This window comes from Megalops cyprinoides, chromosome 16 (assembly GCF_013368585.1).
Source record: "Megalops cyprinoides isolate fMegCyp1 chromosome 16, fMegCyp1.pri, whole genome shotgun sequence".
Taxonomy (NCBI): Eukaryota; Metazoa; Chordata; class Actinopteri; order Elopiformes; family Megalopidae; genus Megalops; species Megalops cyprinoides.
In genome coordinates, this window is record NC_050598.1 from 2,705,789 (window position 1) to 2,730,256 (window position 24,468).

The following is a 24,468-nucleotide window of genomic DNA, read 5'->3' on the forward strand; positions in this document are numbered from 1 at the left end:
ACAACTGCCTCACACCTCAAATGAAACACGCTGCGCTTGAAATCGCCTTCACTGATTACCATACACAATTCAAGCTTCACTTGCTTGGGACGATGAAACGTCAACCAATAACTATTGTATTTTCTTGACGTTTAGCTAACGTTGCCCTATAATCTTCAATAACACATCTGCCGTTTTCAGAAAAGCTTTGCTTCTGTAGCTAGTTTCCAGATAATCTTCATACATATAGTTACCGATTTCAGACAAGCTTTTCGTCTGTAGCCGTTTCCAATTAACATTATTCACATCTCATCCTTCACAAATCTTCACACTCCACTCATCCGCAGAATCCACTTCAAACTTCACTAGTTCTCTTCAGTGTGTCCAGCATTTTTTAAGAACTGCCTCATTTCTGCCAGTTAATGCTCTCACCAACGGCTTCCTATTTAATGTGATCAAGCTTCAGTCACAACGCAACATCGATACTACAGGCGTGTCACACCTCGATTACAAAAATGACGCAGTTTGTCCGGGCATGCTAGCGACATTCAGTTAACTAGAGCTAGAAGTAGAACTGCAACTAGAACGGACAAATGCAGGAGTGAATAGACCAAATGTAACGGTAGTCCTACGTTTTTAACGCTCTAGTTAGTCTTTTTTTTAGTTAGTTTAAATCGTAACTACTCAGGTGACCTTGTAAATGCATTCGCGTATCATCTGTCCAACGTTCTCGATGGTACTGGTCTCGGTGCCGTGCCAATCCGCCGTTCCCTTCACTGTTTGCCCTACCCTCGACGCCATTTTAAAGGCTTCTGTACCATCTGGCTAACTGCCATTTTAACTGCGCAGACATTTCTTACGACACCAGTGTCTAAAAGCAACTACCTAGACTAATCGTTTACGTAACAATCAGAGTAACCGTTTTCATGAAAATGACATGAAACATTTGTCATGGCTGTTACTATTACTGGTGAATCTACCAACCAAAATCACCACCGAAGGCAGTATTTAGTATTTAAAAGACAACTATTTAAAACTTACAGCCAAGAAGTCTTACCACAAACGACTTTTAGCAAAGCCTAAGCCTAGTTTTCTTCAACTTTCGAAATACCGCACGCCTAGTAGTTAACAAACTCACACAGTAAGAAATAACTATTTCAACAATGAAAATAAACTACTCTGGTACTGCAATAAAAGCTTTCATGAAATAATAAAGACGCAATAACTACAGAAATGCTACCAACCAAAGCCAAAACCCAAACAACGACGCTTCACCTAAGCCGCAGAATGATAACCGAGTGTACGTGCCGAGACATTTATACAAATGGCGTGGCGCTGTCCATCCAATATCCCCGTTTTGGACGCTTCCGCGAGGAATAGTTCCCGATACAAAAATGCAACAATAAACAACAGTAAAGTGATGATTGTATCATAAGTTTATGCTCACTGTTACAAACAATACACAGAATCTTCAAAAGAGCCCCAACAGTTTGTTTCCTTGACAAATTAGTACATTTTAGTTACATTGGAGTGGCCAGATTTGTTGTCAGCCATTTTATGAAAAGGCAATCCAACGAAGTGTAGCGAATATGCGCAAACAATGATACCGCACATTTCTTTGTTAACATTTGTTACGATGGAACACAATTCAGACTATGCTGTAGCGTTTATATCACAGTTTCACAGTTAAGACCATATTGACCAGCTGGCCCTTGATATACTACAGCGCTCAGTTACATAAGTCACACGTTTATTACAAGAACCCATTGAATTATGTTGTTGTGCAACATATCGACAAAGGACCTTCCTTATTTAAACCAATAGATTTGTAACAGCTTGTCATAGATATATTTGTTGCTATCTGCTGTCGATGTGCCACATCTGAGAATTCGCATTCAGTTTGTATTGGTGTACCTGCCTACATTCCTTAGTCCAAAACACCATAGCAACTCAACATGTAATACCCCCTGATCAACACTGGTTTGTTAGAGCCATGATTAAAAATCCACACTGTTGGTAATAATATTCACTTTATAATAAATATCTTGTACCTAATGTTGTAATGTGTTGTTTTGCACATAGGAGGACAAAACAAGTTATCTAATAAAATGAAGTATTTAATTAATGTACATCTTTACATTGTTATGATAACACACTGATTCAAAAGGACTAACGTTTATAATTATAGAGACTGAAAAACTTTTACATTTAAAAAAGACACCTTTGGCCATTTGCCATTATAAGATGTTCTCAAGGGTGAGAAAGTAGGTTGAAAACTTGAAATAATAGATTTTAGGTCGAGAAAAATTCCACCAATATTAATGTTACATAAGAAGAACCAACAACAGTGAACCAGAGAGGCCAGGGGAGTACAGGGAATTCCCTAGATTTTAATCAGACAAATGAAGAGGTTAACAGAAGGGGATGTCCTGATAACAAGATGGAATACAATGGGGAAACTGTGAATAGTAATGGAGAGGAGAGGGACAATCACTGTGAAAGTGGTAACAGAATAAACACTGTATGCAGGAGGAGCCTGTGAGTGGGTGTTCGCAGTCAAAACATGCCCTGGCAAGACGGTGGAACGATTTAATGCAGAGGGAACTGAGGGCAAAGGAGAGTTTATTCATAAGTCCATACACACATGCACAATTTTTATACAGGGGAAGAAATAACTGATTAAATCAAATAGAATTAAGGGAACATTTTAATACACAACAACACTATTCCTATGTGAATAATGGAGAATCTTGTAACCCGCACAAATCAGCATTATTTACAGTAGGCTAGTTGTTGTCAGAATTGTGATGCCTTCCAACTAAGTGAGTTACGTTATATGGTCATACAGACAATTTACAATCGATATAAAATTGTAGCACATATGCAACAAACACTATCTCGACGTTTCAAAAAATAACACGTGACGTCACATCATGTTCGGCTGGCGTATGAATACTGTGCTAGAGGTGAGAAGGCTGTCAAACCAGACTAAACTGGTTTGGGCTGGTCGACTTGACCGGATCTTCTTTTCTGTTGGTGCAATGCTGAGTAGTGCATCACTCATACATTTAGAATTGTCGTTTATAAAAGGTGAGTCAGTGAGTGTCAGCACTATCGTCACGCTTCGGCTTTGACTCAGTGAAAAGAAATTTGTCGTTTGTTGCAGACATTCAGATTTATTTTTCATTATTATTCATTCAGTTTATATTGAGCTACTCACCCCACCCAAAAATACAACTTACGTTAACAAACAATTATATTAAGCGTATATTTTGGGTATGTAGGAGGATACACATGGCAGCCCCACAATGGTTTGCTACACAAGGGCTGCCTAACATAATAAACATGACTATAGCGTCAAATACAGGACGTTGAAATAAAAACACTGACAACCGAGCCACACACAAAGCGTACATTCTCATTGCCTTTTTGTGAAACGTCTGACTAAAGTATTTCCCTAGGGCAAGATACAGAGCAACGGAGAAAAATCTGGGACTGTCTGGAAATTTCCAGAATGCAGCAAATGAAACTTATTTTGGCCAATGTAGCCAGCTAGATCACAAGTTTCGCTCGCATCGTGACAGATATTGCATGCGAAACGTAACTAGGTACCAAGCCAATCAACTATCGACAATGTAACAAAAGCTTGTGCAAAATGGCTACACGCCTCCTTCGATACCATGCCATCGCCATTTTATGTTTATTTAGAAAATGCCGTCACTTTTATATTTAGCCAGCAGGGCCCCTTTGGTGACATGAACGATTTACTAAGCTCAATAACAAATACATCGATAGCTTAGCTGCATTGTTAGATTAGACAGATTTTGTATGAGGTAAACACGTTTACTCAAGCAAACGCAGTCTGCAGCTAGCTAACATGTTTGTACACGTGACTACAGTGAACCCCCCGTGTCAATTATGTACTTCCGTTCCTTTCAGTACCACGTGACCACTCTTACGAGCATGTGCGGGGCCCACACGTACATAGGTAGATAATTACGTATATTTGCGGTTCTTGTCAGAATTGAAAATCGTAAACAGACATTAACAGAATGTTGTAATGCAGAGCGCTTTACGTATGGCAGACGTTGCGTGTATTCGGACCGCCGATTCAAGAAACCTGATGAACCTAGTAGCGTCTTTTACTAGATATGGGCTACCAAAGCACTATTGTTTTCCTATATGAGTAATGTAACTATCGATGTACCTTATGCAAGAACAGTTTAAGTGGATTGCTTGTTAACGTGATGTCACTTACTAGTTAATAACTTGACGCCAAATCACTTCCCCTGCTTTGTTCTTGCACTGTAAGAAGTCTCTTTAACAAAATGTATCTTGTTTTGATCATTCAGTTCAATTTCTGCGCTACGTACTTGAAGATTTTGATTGATACTGATTCTACGGACATGCAGAAACTGAGTATCAATCAAAAGTACTCCTCACAGATCACACTGTGCGCCAGGTATTTTGGGTGGTAGGCTACCACTAAAGCCGTTTTCTTCCATCATATGTCTGTTCACGCCACCTCGCCGCAAATAACTGAAGATCTATCTTACCAAATCTGGGTTGCTCGTATTGTAATTAGTAAAGGATGTTGTTTTCATTTGGGGATGTTTCTACAGAGGCTCAGCTGCCTTCCTCAAATAGCCTACATCAAATTGGGTGTAACGAGGCATTAAAATGTGTATGTCTCGACGTTATCAAGCTAAGCGTTGTTTGTCTCTACTGGAAATGAAAACCAAACCCGCCATGGTAGGCATTTCATAAAGTGAAAATTTTGTCCCGGCTTAGGCAACTTTCCTAACAATCCTTAAATTCTACACATTTGCCAGTGAAACCAGTGAGTGGGGGAGGAGGAAAAGAAACACGGCACCAAATGGAGCCAGTGAGTGGGGGAGGTGGGAAAGAAACACCGCACCAACGGTGCCCAACTCAAGGTGGGCGGTGCCTTAAAATAGGAGCCAAATGAGCTGCGGGCAACCAGACACCCGACCCAGCTGTGTTTTTGAACAGGACTTTATTTTGGGGGGTGGGGTGGTGAGATCAAGGAAACCCACCGGTCCTTGGGGGAAGCCTCCCGTCAATCTACTGTAATCGAACACAAAAATGGCACAAAATATTGGTCTGTCTCATAGTATAATGACTGAAACGTCAGCTGCCTCCGTAGAAATCTTATACGTGCAGCACGATTAACTGAAAATCGTTGCGTTGCATAATCGATAAATCTATAAGGCATGTCAGAGGGCCGTGTGTCACCGCGCCCAAAACCACTCCAAATAAGCCACAAAGTACAATCATGAACTCCATTGTGCTGTGCGAGAGCCCTTTTCCTCAACACAAAAAATCGCACTGTGATGACGTAAGCGTGCTCAGGCCCGGAACTCAGAAGCGCAATGTGAGCGCAGGCCTGCGGGGAGTGGGGAGGTGGGACAATCATGCTCGGTCATGGCACAAGGCAACCGGGCCTAGTGTGGGTAAGCCCTTGAAGGGTATAGACAGCTGACGAGGACAACGCACACACATGGGAAAAAAATCCAAAACGAAACAAAGGAAGACTGATTTATGTTGAAAGGAGTAAAAGATCTCGGCAGGAACAAGCGAGAACACAGCAAGCCCATTCACCATGTCAGTCAGTTCAGTATGCACAAACGTCTTTTTATGAGAAAAAAACATTTCATAAGTGCGCCGTTTAATACACATAGTAGCCTTAACAGAGAACCACTAACACTTTGTTGTATTCGGGGCAGTGGCATTGGTTGGCCAATTGCTGCAAACCAGCACTATTACATCCATCACTCTTGTCCAAAATCCTAAATGTAGAGATCAGTGTAATTTGCCAAAAAGCACTAATTAAACTGCTATAAATGCCCTGTGGCATTCCAAAAGAGACGTCATACTTTGTTTCACACTACAAATACAGGAGGCAAACTGAATTTGAACAAAAGTATGCAATTAGTGTTATTAGAATTACATCTAAATAAAGTAACTGAAAATGATTAAATAGGTGAACTCAAATATAATTTAAAAATATATCTGAAACCCATTTCATTTACTCAGCCCTGCAGCCATTCAATATATTATGATTTCTTTATGCACTCATCTGAAATGCATTTTTTAAGCCTTGCACAGGGCTGGGAATTTAAAATCAACTTCATATGTAATGTCTAATGTGAATGTATTAACCTTTTGAACTCCAGAGACTGATGAGGGAGCTCAGCCAGGGTGCTACTCATTGTACAGTAATAGCATATGCCCAAAATGTGTGGGTTTTCACTGAGCCCCCTTACATAACTCCCTTACATAACAGCTTGTGTGTGCGCAACCCAGGAGCAGACATAATGAATTGTACATGTGCGCACGCGCACACACACACACAGGGTTAGGAAACCCCATTAACAGACAAACAGATTTAATACAGATGCATACCATCACACACTAATCATACAAACAGACTTGCCTCCCCTCTCCACCCATGTCTTAGAGAGAGACTACTCTGACCCCGCCCACATTTCTAACCAGTGCCAAAATTAATTGGAATGCTGTGCTGGAGTGGCGCATACATAGATTTCCAGTTAGGTTCTGCCCCCTGAAGCACAAGCCGCACAGGCATTCAGAGACGGGTCAACAGACCATCTAAAGGGGTGTGGACTTGGGCCTTGAATTAGCCAATCAAGATTGCTACAGGCAGCATTTTGGGTAAGAAAGTAGCATATGAAATCAGAATAGCAAATATGATATTTAACAAAATATACCCTCGTGTTTGCCTGCTATCTTCCCTAAAGAAGGTGGAGATAGGGGGTTGCTGGGGAAAAAACATTTGCCTCCTTGCAGTCCAAGAAAGGAGGATTATATCTGTTCCTCTTGTTCCAAACTTATAGTTGTAACCTCAGTGTCATAAGTCGCATTTATGTTGTGTATCTGGATGTTTTCACTCTAGCCTGCTCCAGGGTGGGGGTCCTGGGCCAAGGAGACCATTAGTTCCCCACGCGAATGTGTGGGTTGAGAAGGGGGTCCAGGTTTGGGTCGGCATCTGCGGAGACCCGGCCCAGCTTTGCCATGACAATGATCAGGGTGAAGAATCCCAGCATGCCTAGCAGCAGGACCAGGAGGACCCGCTGTTTCAGCGTCAAAGCTGTCCGCTTCTTGCCTGTCCGGTTTCTGCAGAAAAAGAAAGAAAAGAAAAAAAAAAAAAGAAGTGAAAATCCCGGACACTGAAATCATGAAACTGACTTTGCATAGTGTGGAATCAGCAAAGGAATGATCTGTAGGAAAGAAGTAAGGAGATACATGTTTGAGGTTAAACATTTTGCAACTGACAGAGATAAGAACAAGTGTAGAAAAAGAAATCAACTCTTGTTAAACTCAAAATAGATTCAGATGACAGTATACAATGAAGGAAGAATTCATTTTCAATTTGTGCCCATTTTTGCTTCCAGGACACAGCCCAGATAGTAATAATAAATAATAGTAATAGAGATAAACATGAATATTTAAACTTTGATATTAAAAATATATAGTAGGTATATAAAGAAATTCTCATGATTTATACTAAAAATTGCAGCAATAGTGCATATTATAGAACCTGTTTGTACTAGATGAAATTTGCTACACTGGGAGAAAAACATGAATTGTTCTGGTTTCTGTGGGATGTGACCTGAAATCTGGTGTTCTGGTTTGTAGTGTTTAAGGAGTTGAGGTGACTTTACAAAGACTTTCCTATGATGGACCATCCTAATTTTAATCCATGAGTGTTAGGAGACCTCACTCAGATAATTTAACTTCTGTCTCCAAATAAGAATCTGATGGATGATCCAGCAATGTTCACCAAAGGTCTTGCCAGCACCAGATTGTCAAACTAGGAAACACGTTTTTGCTTTTAAGCACATTTCATATGAGCTGAGTGTTTATGAACTGTGTAGGGCGAAAGTGCACAGCTATCAGAGACAGGCTGTGTGACACAAGCAGGTATGTCAAACGGACAAGAAATATATTTTAATTTACCCAGCAACATGTCATTCAGCCCAAGAATATATTGGAAATATAATTAAAATATGGTAATAGAAGTCACACATATACTGCAATATACTCAAAGGGCAATAATTTTCACATGTATTCTTACACAAATACTACTGCACAAATATACTCTCAATAAATAATCACACCTGTGTGTATCACAGAGAGACTGTGTGAAACACACTGACAGACACGGGAAGGGGAACTGAAGCCTGACTGACTTGAGTATCTGTGCAAACCAGCTGAGCGCTGGTCGGCGACGGTACTTGTCGTCGTCAAAGTCAATCTGCGTGACAGAGTGGTGTCCGGCATCTCTGGTGTCATAGACCTTCCTGGGGGAGGATGCTGGGAAAAAAGGAGCGGTAGCATAAATGCATGGCAAATCATTGTGAGAACAGTCTAATCCTGGTCACCAGGACAACCTAACAACTGTCCTAGTTTATTAAATTAAAAACAGTAATGTAATTATGATGGCAAAAAACTGCTGAACTTTAAATCCTTTAAGAATTGCAGTCAGCTCCTTATAATGGCATAGGTTTAGGACTGACACAATGTTACAGACTCGACCAGTAAAGATACAGTATCAGCCACAAAACTGTCTGTGTCAGTGTTTCCCCAGAAAAAACGGTGGCCACCTTGGCAACAGATTTTGATTAATTTGGGGCTTTCGGACTTTGGTGTTAAACCTTTGTGCAAATGTGCCATACACATTCATTCAGTCTCTAATCCAGTCTTTTCATTCTCTCTCTTGCTCAACAGCCCCCCCACGTGACTGGCTTTTAAAATTGCAACCAGACTGGAACACGACAGCACCGAGTGGAACCAGTGTATGCAAATGAAAGTGTTGTGTGAAACAGGTTTGAATTTAAAAAGATTAACATTGCAAATCCAAAGCAAACTTTGGCTCTGGGACATTGTTTTGATCCTAAAAGTAAAACACATCCTCCTCTCCACTTCACAGCCTTTTTGGTACTGTAACACTATAACTAAATACACTTCTGGGAGAAACACTTGTGTGCTGTGTGCCAACACATTTAAGGATGCACTCGATTTCTGTAACCAAACAAACTGCACAAATGAGCCAATGACTCCCACCAACAAGAGCAACTTGTCAACAATCTTTTCTGGTACAACACCTTGAAAAAGGTTACCTAGACCAAAATTACATAGTTCCATTATTGTACCATAATAAAAGATAGCAAGGAGGAGTCCTTGGAGATTATCTCTGTATGCTCTGAGGCCTAGGACATCTCATTCAGATAGCTTAACTGTTTATAAAACTACTTTGATGCTGTCTTTGTTAACATGATGAAGATAACCTGGAGATGTCCTCCAATGGTGCATTGCGTGAATAATGCATTGTGTGCTTTTTTAGACATGTCATGGTGAAAAGAACTGGATGGTGTGGTGTGTGCTGTAAATGTTTGTGCCTGAAAGGGAATTAGAGAGAAGACAGTTGCTGTTAGCTTCACAGAAACACAGGTAAGGCTAGCCTGGCATGCCCTTGTAAAACTGAAAATATCTCCATATGTCAATAACTGTGACCAAAGTTATGGATATGTTAAAACCTATAGTGTATTCTTTTATTTCATTCTTTTTGTAAAGCACTAGGTAGTTCTGCGTTGCGCTACGTGTATGCCAGCTCAGTGGGACCACCCTTTAGGGAAACAGCAGTGAGTGACAGTGTTCTCGTGTTTGGTAAGGCAGTAATGGGAGCGGTCCAGTGCACCTGTGTGGATTGTGATGGAGTCATTCACCATGGGGATGCTAACGTTCACCACAGAATGGGTCTGGGCAGCCAGGCCCCCGTTGTCATGGGAGATACCAAAGTCCAGCTGGGAGGGCGGTGGAGGTAGTGCTGGTACTGGGTCGGAGATGTAGGACTGGGTGGGGTGAGACTCAGCCTGCACGACTGGGGCTGGGAGGGGTAGATACAGAGAGACTGACATCTCCATACTGTCCACAACATTATTGATAGTATTACTGGTATGCTAAATGACAATAATGTAATGCAACAGAGACCGCACAGCACATACCATATGCCATAGGGCTTTAAACTGAAGCTATGAGGCTTCTGCACCGTGACATGCGTTTTAGTTTTAGTCATGTTTTCTTTGCTTCTGCTTGGACTTCATAAGCAGGGTCGCACTAACCACCTGTTGTGGTCAATAAATCGTGGTCCAAGAGAAAGGCTGACTACAAGGAGTTAAAAAGGTCAGGGCATAGACTATCACAAAATGGAGGATGCTCACAGCTCACAGAAGGGAAACACTTACAGTCAAACGAAGACCAATCTGTGTAATCGGTGACATCATGTGGTTCAGGTTCTGGGACCTCAACTGTTTCTTCGATCTTGAGATAGAAACATCATTGACCATGTTGGAGGAAACAATACCATTAACTTTGGTATGTGCTCTGCATTTACACATGTATTTGCATTGTACACAATCTTCAAAGCACCCAGTGTTGCCAGATTGGGAGGGTTCCCACCCAATTGGGCGGTTTTGAATTTGATTGTGCGGGTCAAAATTGGTTTGGTCGGGTGAACAAGATTTGGGCTGTTTTGGGATCGGGAATCCGCTCAATCTGGTAACACTTGCTTTTCTAAAAAAGCGCGAGAAGAGCGCGGCATCACTGTCTAGTAACGTCATGATGACTGACTGGATGGAGACTCCGAGGAGTAGAGAGAAGTGCACCTATATATAAATAGGGCAACACTCCAGTCCAGAAGGTGGCAGCAATGCAATAAACACTGGGTTCTCAGCATGCCCCCGTGCACTCTTCTGGACTGAACACCCCAAAATTTCAATGCACAGAGCCACTTTACAGAAGGTGTAATTTTGTTTACAATTTACTTGCACGTTTCTGCCTGCCACTTTTCCAATTAATGTCTTGATATTTGTCTGTTTATTGTCTTCTATCTATCTATTGTCTGAATGCAGCACCATGGGTCCCAGGGAAATGTTATTTCAACCCTGCTGTATATTTGTATATGAATGGGCTGACAATAAAATCTCTCTTGACTCTTAATTTCACCCCTGAATTTGGCATTTCCTTAGGTGCACTAACTTATCCCCTTTTTACCTTGTTACAAACAAACATAGCAAATGGATATTCAGTGATGGAGGAAAATAACTACAACAAAGGGGTCTCTGATGGGATACCTACTTAACTGGCCACAGGTTGAAGTGCACTGGCATCTTCATCCACTCAGCATACCTGTGCATACCGGTGTCAACCCTCAGAGAGTGACCTCTGACCCTTGGAGCCACCCAAGGTTGTGGGTACTGAGAATGGCCTCAGCATATTCCAAAACATGCATACGTGTCATCAGTCAAGCAGTGTACAGGTGGTACGCTTTGGTCCCATATGGACCCAGCCCCTAAGTCTGTAACAGAATGTGCAGACGTTTGCTGCTGTCAGTGACGCCATTTTGAGTACTGCCCTGCTGGCTGAGCTGCAAAACAGCTCTACACTTCTGGCTGAGGAAATGAATGAAGCAGATAGGTATTGTGGACCAGATTCTGCTGGATGACAGAGTGAGTGGGCAGGCCAGGCCCGGTCCTCACCAGAGGCAGGCCAAGGCCCGCTCGGGCCCAGTTGACGGAGGAGAGCCGCTCCTTCAGCACGTCGGCCACAGGGCTGGCCAGGTTGGCGGGTGGGAACACGGGGCCCTGGCAGGAGGGGCACTGGTACCCCGCAGGCGCCGTGTGCAGGGGCAGCCGGGCAGCTAGGTCATTCAGGCAGGACCAATGGAACACATCTGTGGTGGAGAGGTCAGAAGTCAGAGGTCAGATCAGGGAGCATTCTTCAAAATTAAAAATGCATTCTTCACCTCAACATCTACTTGTTCACTCTGTAGTAAGATCAGAATCTCCAGTGGTTGTCCCCATGGTAAAACAACATACTGAATGTGTGTACAGCTATCTTATTTGAGAAGACTACACAAAATTTGACAAAGACCAGCAATCATATCTTAACAAAAATTCCTACTTGTTACTTTCCAATAAAGGCTCTCTTGCATGCATTTCACTGCTGTGTGCGATCCGAAGAACTGCTTTAGTTCCATTTTTATGCTTCTGGCCTCACCGTAACACACAAGCCGGACTGTGTCCTGGGCTGCCAGCGGGGTACTGCACAGCCGGCAGTTTGGGTTGTAATCACTGTCCTGGAGCCACTGAAGGTAAGACTGCACAATGCACTGTGGGAAAAAGACACGTGTAACTCAGTTTCTCAGCAAAGCAGCACAGCTTCATTCTTCACACAAAGTGCTGAATAAACAAAAGTAATCAGAGTTTTAGTTTAGTCATATAAGCAGCCATTGAGAATGTGCAATGCATATGTTATCCAGGCAAAGACACTGGCCCTATTCATCTTCAGATCCAACATGTTCTCAAACTGCACACCTAAGAGGTTTTGGGCCTCCTAGAAACATGCCACTAAGAGACTCCAGAGTACAGACGTGGACAAATTTATTGGTACCCTTCCACGAAAAAAGAACCCACAATTTTCTCTGAAGTAACTTGAAACTGACAAAAGTAATTGGCATAAAGCATTGTTTATTCCATATTTAATAAAAATCAGACTTTGCTTTTGATTTTTTATTCAACAGAATATTTTAAATAATAAAACAAATGAAAATGGCACGGACAAAAATGATGGGACCTTTATCCCAATATTTTGTTGCACAACCTTTATAGAGGCAATCACTGCAAACAAGCGATTTCTGTAGCTCTCAATGAGACTTCTGCACCTGTCAACAGGTATTTTGGCCCACTCTTCCTTAGCAAACTGCTCCAGCTGTCTGCTAAGGGTGCCTTCTCCAGACTGCATGTTTCAGCTCTTTCCATAGATGTTCCATAGGATTCAGATCAGGGCTCGCAGAAGGCCACCTCAGAATAGTCCAATGTTTTGTTCTTAGCCATTCTTGTGTGCTTTTAGCTGTGTGTTTTGGGTCATTATCCTGTTCGAGGACCCATGACCTGCGACTGAGACAGAGCTTTCTGACACAGTACATTTCTGGGCAGTACGTTTTGCTCCAGAATGCCTTGATAGTCTTGAGATTTCATTGTGCCCTGCACAGACTCAAGGCACCCCGTGCCAGACGCAGCAAAGCAACCCCAAAACATAACCGAGCCTCCTCCACGTTTCACAGTAGGTATGGTGTGTTTTTCTTTGAAAGCTTCATTTTTTCGTCTGTGAACATAGAGCTGCTGTGACTTACCAAAAAGCTCCAATTTTGCCTCATCTGTCCAAAGGACATTCTCTCAGAAGCATTGTGGCTTGTCAATATGCATTTTAGCAAATTCCAGTCTGGCTTTTTTATGTTTTTCTTTCAACAGTGGAGTCCTCCTGGGTCTTCTTCCATTGAGCCCACTGTTGCTCAAAAAACGACGGATGGTGCGATCAGACACTGATGTACCTTGACCTTAGAGTTCAGCTTGTATCTCTCTGGAAGTTTTCCTTGGATCTTTGTCTACCATTCGCACTATCCTTCTGTTCAATCTGGGGTCGATTTTCCTCTTGCGACCGCGTCCAGGGAGGTTGGCTACAGTCCCATGGACCTTAAACTTCTTAATAATATTTCCAACTGTAGTCACAGGAACATCAAGCTGCTTGGGGATGGCCTTATAGCCTTTACCGTTAACATGCTTGTCTATGATTTTCTTTCTGATCACCTCTGTTCAGTGTGGTGCAAACGATGATACCAAACAGCAGAGTGACTACTTGTCTCTATTTAAAAAGGCTGAATGACTGATTACAAGATTGAAGACATGTGTGATACTAATTAAAGAAAATAGTTAGTTTGAAGTATCACTATAATCCAGTTATTTATAATCTTTTCTAAGGGTACCAACAAATCTGTCCAGGCCATTTTAGAATATCTTTGTAGAATAAGCAATAATTTGTCTCTTTTCACACTTTCTTTGCTTTACTCTATGACATACCAAAGGCATGCAGGTATACATGAGACAATTGCTTTTAATTTAATCACTTTTCAGGAGGAATGAAGCATTGTTTCAATGAGCTGTAAGGGTACCAACAAATTTGTCCATGTCTGTAGCTCATGCATTAAAGGTACCTTGCTTCCAGTGTAGACAAGGCTCTGCTTTTAAACATTATTACTACTAATGCTTATTTACCTTTTATATTTTATTCTCCCTCTTCGAGAGGGATGGAAAGAAGACCAGAGAGTTGAAGAGTCTTAATGCTTACCTGTCTGTGAAGTACTATGGGCTGCATTCTATTGAATGAAAGGTTCTGTATAAACAAATCTATCATCGCACATTATAAGTATTACTATTAGTCGTGTAAGTAGAGTTCTCACATGATGTCACCATCCTTGGTTTGCTGAAGTGACAGAAGCAGGCATCTTCATGAGCCCAGACATGTGCTGGCTTTGATCAAGTACAAAACCCACCAACAGATGCCTACTGCTCTGACACCAGTTCCCAGGTTTGCCCAACCACAACACAGATTCCTCAGGAGGCTTGGTCCTTAAGTGAGTACAGTGGAATTTTACATTCCCATACACATACGTTGTGTTCTTCCCACCAATACAGTCACCAAAGTGAGAGCAGAGCTAATACAAGGATGATATTATAATATATCAAGCATTTAAGTAAGCTTCCAGTTCTTGTTTACAAGTTATTTCAGACCTGGATCATTACAGTGGATAAGCTGGCAGGGTACATAGAAGCAAACATAAGAAAATTTATACAGACCAAATATATCATAGGACCATAACTTCCATCAGATTAACATGTTGTACTTAAGAGATCCACATCTGTAAATTGTCCTGCTAATTCATTTTTGACATCCTCTTAGCAGTTTGCTAATTGAAAGGATTAATCTGAAAAGCTTGTATGTGTTAAGATGATTCCTACAGTGTGATTTTCTGCATTTCAGACATGCTGAAATGAGAGCATGAAGCATGACTGAAATGGCCTTGGCTGTATGGGAGCCTCTGAACTCCTGGATGTCACGCCCTCCCTGAGCAGGGATATTGCAAGCCTGTCAGCCTTGGCGGTCTACCTTCCTACAGATACGCCAGGCAATGTCGTTGTCTTAAGGGGTTATCGCGCTATCCCCGAAACCTCTCAGGGCGGCGTGCAGCTAGTACACATTCGGCTTGCTTAAATACAACAGAAAGAAATGAAAGATTGACGTTACCTACAGTTTCGGGACACGGATGCCAAAGCTTCGCCCTTTCCGTGGCCAGCCCGCACCAGTCGCCCCGCGACGGACAGCCTGGCCTTGGCGTAGCGAAGAGAGAGTAGCGTTCGCTGGCTTTCTTGCGTTTGCATCGTTCAGTTTTAATATCTAAAAGGTCCCCATTCACTTCTGTTGCGCTATGCTTGTTGACGCTCTTCGGTTGGTCGCCTTCCCAGGACTTAACACATAGAAAAGGAAATCGCGCAAAACAACGTCGTGGTAGAGTGGTCGGTCATAAACTGCAGTAGGGTATTCAGTTTTCCCGCGGGAGGCCAGCTTCAGCAGTCCACATTGGTCCACAGTGGCAGCCACACCGGTGCATGCGCAACCCCACCGGAAATAGCCTCATTCCACGTATCGCCCCGGGTCACAGGGTCAAACCACTCATTAATTAAGCAACGCCAACCCTCTTTTCATATTGTACCAAGCAAGCCGAAGTGTTTTAGGGACCCACTAATACTAACAATGAAATTTACTTATATTTTACTTATATTAATTTACTAATAAATCTGACAAAACAGGTATCAATAATAATAACAGGCTCATCTGGGGACTAATAAGATCTCCTGGCACTCTCAAGGGTCATTTTAGATCTCACAGGAAATGGCCTGTCCGTAACACTAGACTTAACACAGATGCAGGAGGCCATCCGAGCTCCATGCTACAAAGTGCCCAGCTGAAGCATCCTCTGTGAGTGAACGGATGTGTGCGGAGACTATAGTAGCCTGTTCTGAGACAGATCGGCTGCCATGGAATGCAGCCGGGTTCAGTGTGTTAAACTAAGATCATCTACAGTGGAAAACAGCCAACTTCGCAGTGCAATAAGCTATACAATTCTGCATGTTTTTTTTGCCCTTGGACTGTCGAATTTGTTAGGATGAACCAGTTACTGCTGCATGGACAGCTGAGATTGTTGCTGCATTGGTGTCACGGTTTCATCACGCTAAGTGTTCATTAATGTATATTGAGGCAATTTTTGAGCCAGGCAGGATATGTCTTAATATCAGAAATAACACACTCATGGAGAACAGCCAACAAAGGTGTTACATACACAGAGACCATATATTCACTTCGACTTTTACTTTTTTAATTTCCGTATCTCACACCCACTACCCAATGAACACGCATATCTGGTTGTCCTTCAATCCCACAATACAGAGCATAACAGCTCCTTAAAGGTATAACATAACTTAACACTTCACTAAAGGTACAGCAACTTTTAACGGTGAACAAAACAAAAGGCCTTCAAGCTTCCATCAGGCCAAACAGATGGTCAGCTGGTGCATCCACAATGAAAACTCCATTGCCATTGCGACCCATTGATGTATTTAAGAAGGCTGGTGCTTAGCTGTGCATTGATAACTCAGATGACACACATCGTGGTTGTCCAGTGTACTAGAGAGTCAGACAATAAGGAACCAAGCAGTCAGCTAGTTTTTTAAAAAAATATTTTTTCCCTGTATGTAACCCTGCTTTGAGTCTCGAGTTGTATGTTACGCTCATCTCACCATGACGGCTGCACACGTGTAGATGAGACCCTCCCATACACTTGCATGCAGCCAATGGCTATTTTTCACACTCTGAGTCACACAGTGCCCCACAGTGAAGTGCCTCCTCATTGAAGGATGGGTATGACACCACTTTGACAAGGGTGCCTGATGAATTGCGGGGCACCTGAGTATTGGTGAGAATGGAAACCCTGGCCGATCTATTCACTCCTATCTGCTGCGGAATAAAGCCGGTTTGTCCCACCGCTGTGGGCGCTTGGTCATCGTTTATTGATGACCCGGTTAGGATCAAACCTGGGACACTTAAGCCTGTGCTTAAGACAGGCACATTGCTGACTGACACACTCAAGAGCCGCCTGTGTCCAGTTTGACCTGAAGCTGGGACAGCAGTATATTCTAAACATTCTCTCTTTGACTCCCTGGTGGGCCACTGCTGCTGTATCCTTTGGCAAGGTATATAACTTCAAGTGCTGTAGAAAATATCCAGCTGTGTAAATGGATGGATTGTAAACTATGTAATATGCACATCTGCTGAGCAAATATTTAATAAAATGTAAACGGTGTGGAAATCTCCAAAAAGACACTCAGACAATGGAAAACTGATTGCCCTTCAAAAACAAACACTTTTCAAATTAAACAGTATGTGTCATATTATTTGAAGCTCCTCAACTCCAAAGTAATTTTTTCTAGTTTAACACTGTACAGTTTCAATTCAGTTGACACAGACAACACCTTGTTAACATGATTTATGCATTATTTTACCACATTGCTTATTTACTTAACAACTCTGACCAACATGGCTTATTTACCATTACAAATTACTACTTGTGTCCCATTACTATACGTGATAATTCTGGGTTGAGTACTCACTGGAATTCAAACCAGCAACCTTCTGATCACACAAACCTCTCCCCTAACGTGATCCACACTAACCTTGCTGTGGTTGGAGACCAGGCAGTGCTCACACACATTGACCCGATGTTCAAAACAGAACAGGTTGGTCACTTTCCTCTTCGGGCATTTGCACAGGCCCATGGTCTGACCTGGGAGCTGGGACACAGATACATGGAAGCCCCTCAGAAACACTGGCAGAGGTGCACCAAGTTCTCATGACAATATATCACACTTTGAATGAAAACAAGGTTTTGTCACTATAAATGGACATTTTCAGGATCTGTCACACAAGTCACAATGATATTCAGACTTGGTTAACTAAGGACACTATCAGTAAAATTTGTGCGATCAAAGTCTCACATTACTATATTTCAAGTATGTAAAATACAGAACACACACTTATCACCCCGAAACTGATTGTCTTGTACACCGCAACTGTGAACACTAACACAATATATCAGAGTCCGCTTTCTGTCACACATTGTGTCGTGTTGACTATTCACACCAGACTTGGTTGTATTAAATCCATCCAACTGTACACCTGTAGTACGATACACAGCATACATACCTGAGTAAGGGACTAGTATCGTTATGGAGGAGTTATGGATTTTCTTGACAAATGTACACGATGTTAACGCGATATAGAACTGTCTGAAGCTGGTTTGTTGCCTGGGCTAGGGATAAAGGCGTGGCCACTGGGATGCTTTTTATAACGTTACACTCAATCATTAAAGTGTAGCTACGTTAGCTATCTCAACTTGTCATTCACGGCAAGCTGGTTAGCAAGCCACCGAACATCTCTGATAAGAACGAAATACTGACACACGACACACCAACCACCAATATCATTCCGAACACAGTCTCATATGTTTCCTTATGACCGCGTAACACTTCAACAGCGTTGAAGTGCTCAGATCCGAGCTAGCTAGCTAGCACAGCAATGATCACCTCGCTGCCGAACTACCTACCGAACTTCACCAACAGGACAGCTACGCAGGGTGCTCTCCAGTCATAACATTCCCTAGGCTGCTATTAAGGTTAAAATGTATTTACCTGCAAGGAAGAAACTGACAGCCTTCCTCAAAGTTGTCAGGATACGTGCGCAAATATTCGTAGCTGGACTTCTGAAAATATGTTTCGCTAAAAGCTGAAGTCTGCCGTTGACTTCCTTTGGCTTGTTATGCCACGTCTCTTCCGGGACAGTCTCATTTTGATGACGTAAATGACAGCAACGTCACTACATTTACATTTATATTTATTCATTCAGCAGACGCTTTTTTCCAAAGCGACGTACAAAAGTGCATATAGTAGGCAAACAGGCATAAGGGCAAGATGTGTACAGGCCATACAATGCAGATAATACTAAAGCTGAGCGCAAGGTCGTTGTAGCGAGCCAGAACTAATCTGATCTATCGAATACAATCACAGGGACAATAAAGTACCGCCATACTACCTAGGCAAAAACGTGCACAATACAAGGTAACTGCTGTGTTATTGGCTCCTTGTGACACTGAATTGAAACCATAGCTTTTTTACACGTTCAGATTTTGAATATATGTTCGTATCATGACTGTTTGTAATTTTATTCATCTAACTGCCAATGTGTTGTGTTTCTTTTCCATGCAAAGGTAGCCATTTGCAAGCTAGCAGTTAGCCGGTTAGCTATATAGACGTTCATTCCCCCGGAACTTCCTGTTTCTAGGAGCTAGGCGGGCGTTTTTAAAAAGTGATGGGATTACTGCTGGACGCGCTGAGATACTGAAGAGACTTTTAGTGATTTCGCTGCTAACGTTCTCGTCATCGAGAAAACATTAGTATTCATCTATTATTTTCAAAGTAAAGTTTGCTGACTTCGCACACAACTACCTGGCCGGTTCATTAACTGCCTATTTTATCTTGTTTGGGTCTATAGCTCGCTAACGGTGACTAGCTAACTATCTGATCTCTTAACTGGCTATTTGATCTTGTTAGGGTCCATAGCTTGCTAACGGGTACCTCAGGGATCAACTAGTCACCAAACGAATCAAGATGAGCTGCAACACGACGGCACGACCGGTGTCGGTCGGACGAGTGGAAGAAAAAGAAGACGCAAGTACGTAACTGTCGTTTTAAAAGTTAGTTTTTCAGTAGTGATTTCATTAGCTGAATAGTTCAGTACCTCGTTAGCAGCAAACTGTAACCTATCACATTTCTAGCAGCTAGTCTACCTGGCTGAGTTACATCTGTTTCTGACAAGTAGAAAGTGTATAAAGTTTTCCTTGGTCCTCTTGTGCTCCCAGAACAGGACAGCACGCAGCGAAGGCGATCGGCGAGGCTCTGCGAAGCAGACAGCAGTCAGCAAAACAAGGGGGACGGAAACGATGTGGTAAGTCGGGCTGTTCAGCTGCCTCTGCCTTCTACCTCGATTGAATTTCATAACAGTCAAAACAGTATCAGTAACAATATAAACAGCAGGCTAGCTATGCTAGCAAATAACACAAGGATCCGAGCTGTGGATGCAATCTAGATTAAGCTAGCTCACTTAACAACAACAAAAAAAAAATCAGTATGCACACTGGTTGGCCATTTATTTGAAAGTGCGAGGAAACTACAGAGAGGAAAAATAAATGTAGTCTAGACATCAGTTATGCACGTTTGGTTAAGCACAGTTGCCTTCAGCACGAGCATTTAGAAAGAAGGTACATATTTAAGATTAGTCTTTCATTGTTGACAGTATTACTTAGTATTAATTAGGTCTACAAAATGTCTTTTTAGTTGATAGGGTGTTGAGTTGGATTAACCTCTTGAAGGTTAAGCGTAGCGATAAATGCATAAAACTACTAATATAACCCTACTTATGGTGAAGACTGGACGAGTTAGTAGACTGCAGTAACTAAGAATACTGGCTTTCTGTTTTTGCTTTTATGTTTTCTATATTTGTTCTAATTGTGGTCCGGGCAGTGTTAAATTAATACAGTGCCTTCAGTATTGTATTTATATCCTTTAATTATGATCCTTGGGATCCCTGGAACAGAATGACAATTGGAAGCATATTTTCCAATGTCAGATGAAATGAAAATTAGCTTTTTTGGACATGCTCTTCAGCTTTATGTTTGGCATAAAAAATAAGCTCATAGTGAGGGAAAAAAACATGACCCCTGATATATGATGGGGGGTTAGTTATGTTTTGGGGTTATTTTACTTCTGTGGGCCCAGGCAGACTTACTAGACAGAAGGAGATATAAACTCCAACATGTCCCAAGGCATTTTGGCCAGAAACCTTGTTGCCAAGAATCTGAAACTTGGGAAGAAATTCCACTATCAGAATGATCCAAATCACATACCTACATCTACAAATAAATGCTCCACTGAGCACAAAATAAGTGCTCTCGGTCAGCCATCTCAATCTCCAGACCTTGAACATTTGCTGATCAAACTAAATAAAGCAGTTGAGTTCACTGATGAAAACCAAAGGACTGGAAAGTATCCAGAACAAATGTGCCCGAGCGAATCGTCTGAAATCCCCCAGCAGAGGTGCCAGAACCTCGTAAAACAGTACAGGATTTATCTTATTAGTGTCATCTGTGCCAGAGGAGGATTTATAAAATATTAACTACAGGGGTGTAAGTAAATATGACTGTGCAATCCCATTAAGTTCTGTTCTGTACAATTCTGTTAATATTCATATCTGGCATTTTCCAATGTTAAATTTTTTGTCATATGTCATGTTTTGTCCTATCCAATAAGAAGTGTTAATAAATACTGGAGGCTCTGTGGGGGGAAAAAAAAAATATATATGTATATGATATAAATATGTGTATATGTGTAGAGAGAGAGGCAAAGGTGATTGAGGAGAAATCATGTGCTAGTAAAGCAGGAGTGCTTAATTGGAGATAACATTATCTTTGAGACATTGAAACTGAACTGGCTTGAGACACTGCATGCATTTACGAGTGAAGTCATCTGATCTGTTTTGTGTGCCCTCTGGTCTCTGTCCCTGGTGCATTCTCTCACTTGCCGGTGCGCCTGCCACCAGACTGCACTTCCTGCCGTGAAGCGCTCCATCACTGTGAGGAAGATCTTGCCGAGGAAGACTCAGGTCAGCCTGTCCACTTTCACCTCCTCCCTAAGTGGATATTGCAGAGTGAGCTTACTACACTGTGGCTGCAGGTTCACTGTAGCCTTGCGGCCTTTAGCGATGTGGCTGCCTTTGGTCAGTGTCCTGATGTTAAAAAAAAAAAATGCATACGTAAGTGGAAACCTTTTCACTACAGAAGTAACTTTGGATAAGATGGCATGTTGAGCAGATATTGGGAGTGGTGTAAGTTGTGGTTTGGTGATGGGAGTTCAGCGTTTGACGGGTCTCTCTCTTCCTGAGGCTTTGCGAAATGAACCTTTATTTTCCATCTTCCTGCCCTGCTCCCTCTCTCTCTCTCGCCCAGGTGTCTGGGATGCCCTGTGGCTCTGTTCGGCATAGTCCTCGCATGTCCGGCACTTCAGGCCCCCTTACTCCTCGCACACCAGACTCAGCTGTACGGTACAACTCTCGGGTGAGGGTTTTATTTATTTACTTATTTTTACATCCTCATGCATTACATTCAGGTTTTTTGCAACTATTTCTATTTGTTTAACAAGTTAGTCATAACTGTTCTCTTTAAGTGACCCATGAGAAGTCATGTACATTAGATCTTGGAAAAATTACACACACTGCATTTTGCATAAGAAATAGCGATATAAGTATCAACCGTTATTGATAAGAATCAGTCAGAATAGTGATGTGAAACTCTGTGAAAGAATGATTCCTTTATTAACACTGAATACTTTGCTTATAGAATTAAATTAGAATTAATCAGCCCACTTATATGACTAAACACTCATATGATATGATACTCATACGTGCATGTTAGGCATTTCTGTTCTCTTCAGATGAAGTATGCTTCATTTGTGAAAAGTTATACATAAGTTTTTTTTTTTTTTAATAAGATTACTATATTATTCACAGCAGTGAAAGGGATGAGATGACCAAGATGGATGTTTGTACAAATTTTCTGCAAGGATTCATGAACATGCCTTCCATGGTAATCACTTGGGTGTTTGGCACTCAAAAAGACTCCCATTATAGGTTACAAGTTAAACTTTGTGCTAAATGGTTATTTTTGGCTAAATGGCACAGCGAGGGTCTATCCAGCTTTGGACAGACAGCATGCCTTACAGCACCGCGTGTTGCTGTGTTAAATCCTCTGCAGGTTTCATCAGAGTGCAACAAGGAGAATGCCGGCCGGCCATCAGGCCTGAAGCATAAGCAGGAGGTGCAGAAGATGTCCACACCTGCTCCAGCGCCTGCACCCCTCCTGAAACCGGCTGTCCTGTCACCAATCATCGCCTCAGCCCCCAGCCCTCCCCAGCTGCCGCAGGATACTGCCGGCGTCGAGTGGTCGCGGAAGGTGCGGCGCTCCTACAGTCGGCTGAGTGCTGGCGGCGACCTTTCCTTTCAGGGCTCCCCAGCATCCCCGCCCCCTTGTCGTCGCGACACACTCTTCGGTTTTGAGAGGCTGCAGACGCCATCGGTGGCTGGCAGGAGGGCGGAGCGGCCAGGTACTGAGGCGTTGTTGTCGTTGTGCGCTGGCTCTCTCTCTGTGCTCGAGGGCAGTGGCACCATGGCAGACAACATCGAGCCTGACATTAACATCCCGGGGGTGTCGCTGGTCAAGGAGAAGAGGAGGAGGAAGCGGGTGCCACAGATGAAGGTGAGGAATGGGAGAGAGTAAGAGGGAGAAGAAGTGTTCTGTGCCTACTGTGCAATGAAAGTGTAAGTGCTCTGATTGGATGAATCTGTATGAATTTTCTCAGAGGCGTGGCTTGAAACAACCAGTCATAATTTGTGTAGAATTGCAGAGAGCATGGGAGCCTCCTCTTAATGAATGAAAACCTCACAGACAAGTGTGACGGTATGAATGGCACAAAGAAGGCAGGAGTAGAATATGTGGACATAACGTAGTATATCTGTGACACAGGACTTCAGTGCCCGGTGCTGCAGGCCCAAGTGAGGAACACTATTAAGAATATCCAGTCAGGTTGTGGCCATTGGCTGTAACTTATACTGCATGCTACTTGGCCCCAGAAATCAGTCTCAGTCTCATCTGAGAACCTCCACAGGAGAGATTGGGTGCATATTCCATATATAAACGGATAGAGCTGACTAGTAAGATCAGTGGTGACAGTGAGAATGCCAGTGACTGTCTCTTACCTGTTTCCCAAATTCTGCCTCTGTCTAATCATTTCTTCCCCATCCTATCCTCCCCCCAGATGTCGGAGTTTGATACTTTAGCCGCCAAGCTGAATGCGGAGTTTGAGGAGGCGGAGACCTTTGACCTGGTGGTGGAGTGAAGCAGAGGCTCAGAAACTCTTATTGCAATTGGGCGAGGCACTGTCGGCCACCACTGAGGCACGACGCTTGCGAGACAACTGGAGAAGGCTTTGTGACGACACCAATGGGACTGTGCTGGGCCGATCCCAAAGCCTGTCTGAATTGTGTCTTCAATTCCCTGCACAAAGTTTCAGTTTGGACATGTGTTTTATGCATCTTTTCATAACCTTTCCTGGTGAACACATTCTCCTTAGATTATATAGGATGCATTTCACATGTTTTAGTTAGCATTTTGCTTGCTGCCATTACCATTTAAATCCAGATGTAATTCTGATTAGAATGATTGTACATAGCAATAGGTAAGTGTTCTTTAACATATTACAACTTGACTTCAAATATAACTTTTTTCCTTGCCTGGTTCCTGTTAATTTGAATATTTCCTACACAATTTCTTATTCCCCATTAAAGACAAGGTAGGTTAGTTAATTTCTAAGGGAAATATGTTGTTTTAGT

General features: G+C 42.4%; 2 protein-coding genes across 2 annotated transcripts; one reads left to right on the forward strand and one right to left on the reverse strand.

Annotated features, from left to right (window-relative positions):
* Positions 1–5,667: 5,667 nt before the first annotated feature.
* Positions 5,668–18,789, reverse strand: zfpl1 (zinc finger protein-like 1). Its single transcript, XM_036547541.1, has 8 exons — positions 18,663–18,789; positions 17,649–17,765; positions 12,082–12,193; positions 11,562–11,755; positions 10,269–10,344; positions 9,722–9,910; positions 8,214–8,337; positions 5,668–7,137 (listed from the first exon to the last, which is right to left on the reverse strand). The coding sequence occupies exons 2-8, from the start codon at positions 17,748–17,750 to the stop codon at positions 6,954–6,956; spliced, it is 981 nt and encodes a 326-aa protein (XP_036403434.1). The 5' UTR covers positions 17,751–17,765; positions 18,663–18,789; the 3' UTR covers positions 5,668–6,953.
* A 261-nt stretch (positions 18,790–19,050) lies between these two features.
* cdca5 (cell division cycle associated 5) lies at positions 19,051–24,128 on the forward strand. Its single transcript, XM_036549110.1, has 7 exons — positions 19,051–19,088; positions 19,581–19,701; positions 19,889–19,974; positions 21,625–21,687; positions 22,031–22,138; positions 22,835–23,335; positions 23,895–24,128. Exons 2-7 carry the CDS (start codon positions 19,638–19,640, stop codon positions 23,973–23,975), a joined length of 903 nt encoding a protein of 300 aa, XP_036405003.1. The 5' UTR covers positions 19,051–19,088; positions 19,581–19,637; the 3' UTR covers positions 23,976–24,128.
* Positions 24,129–24,468: the final 340 nt, after the last annotated feature.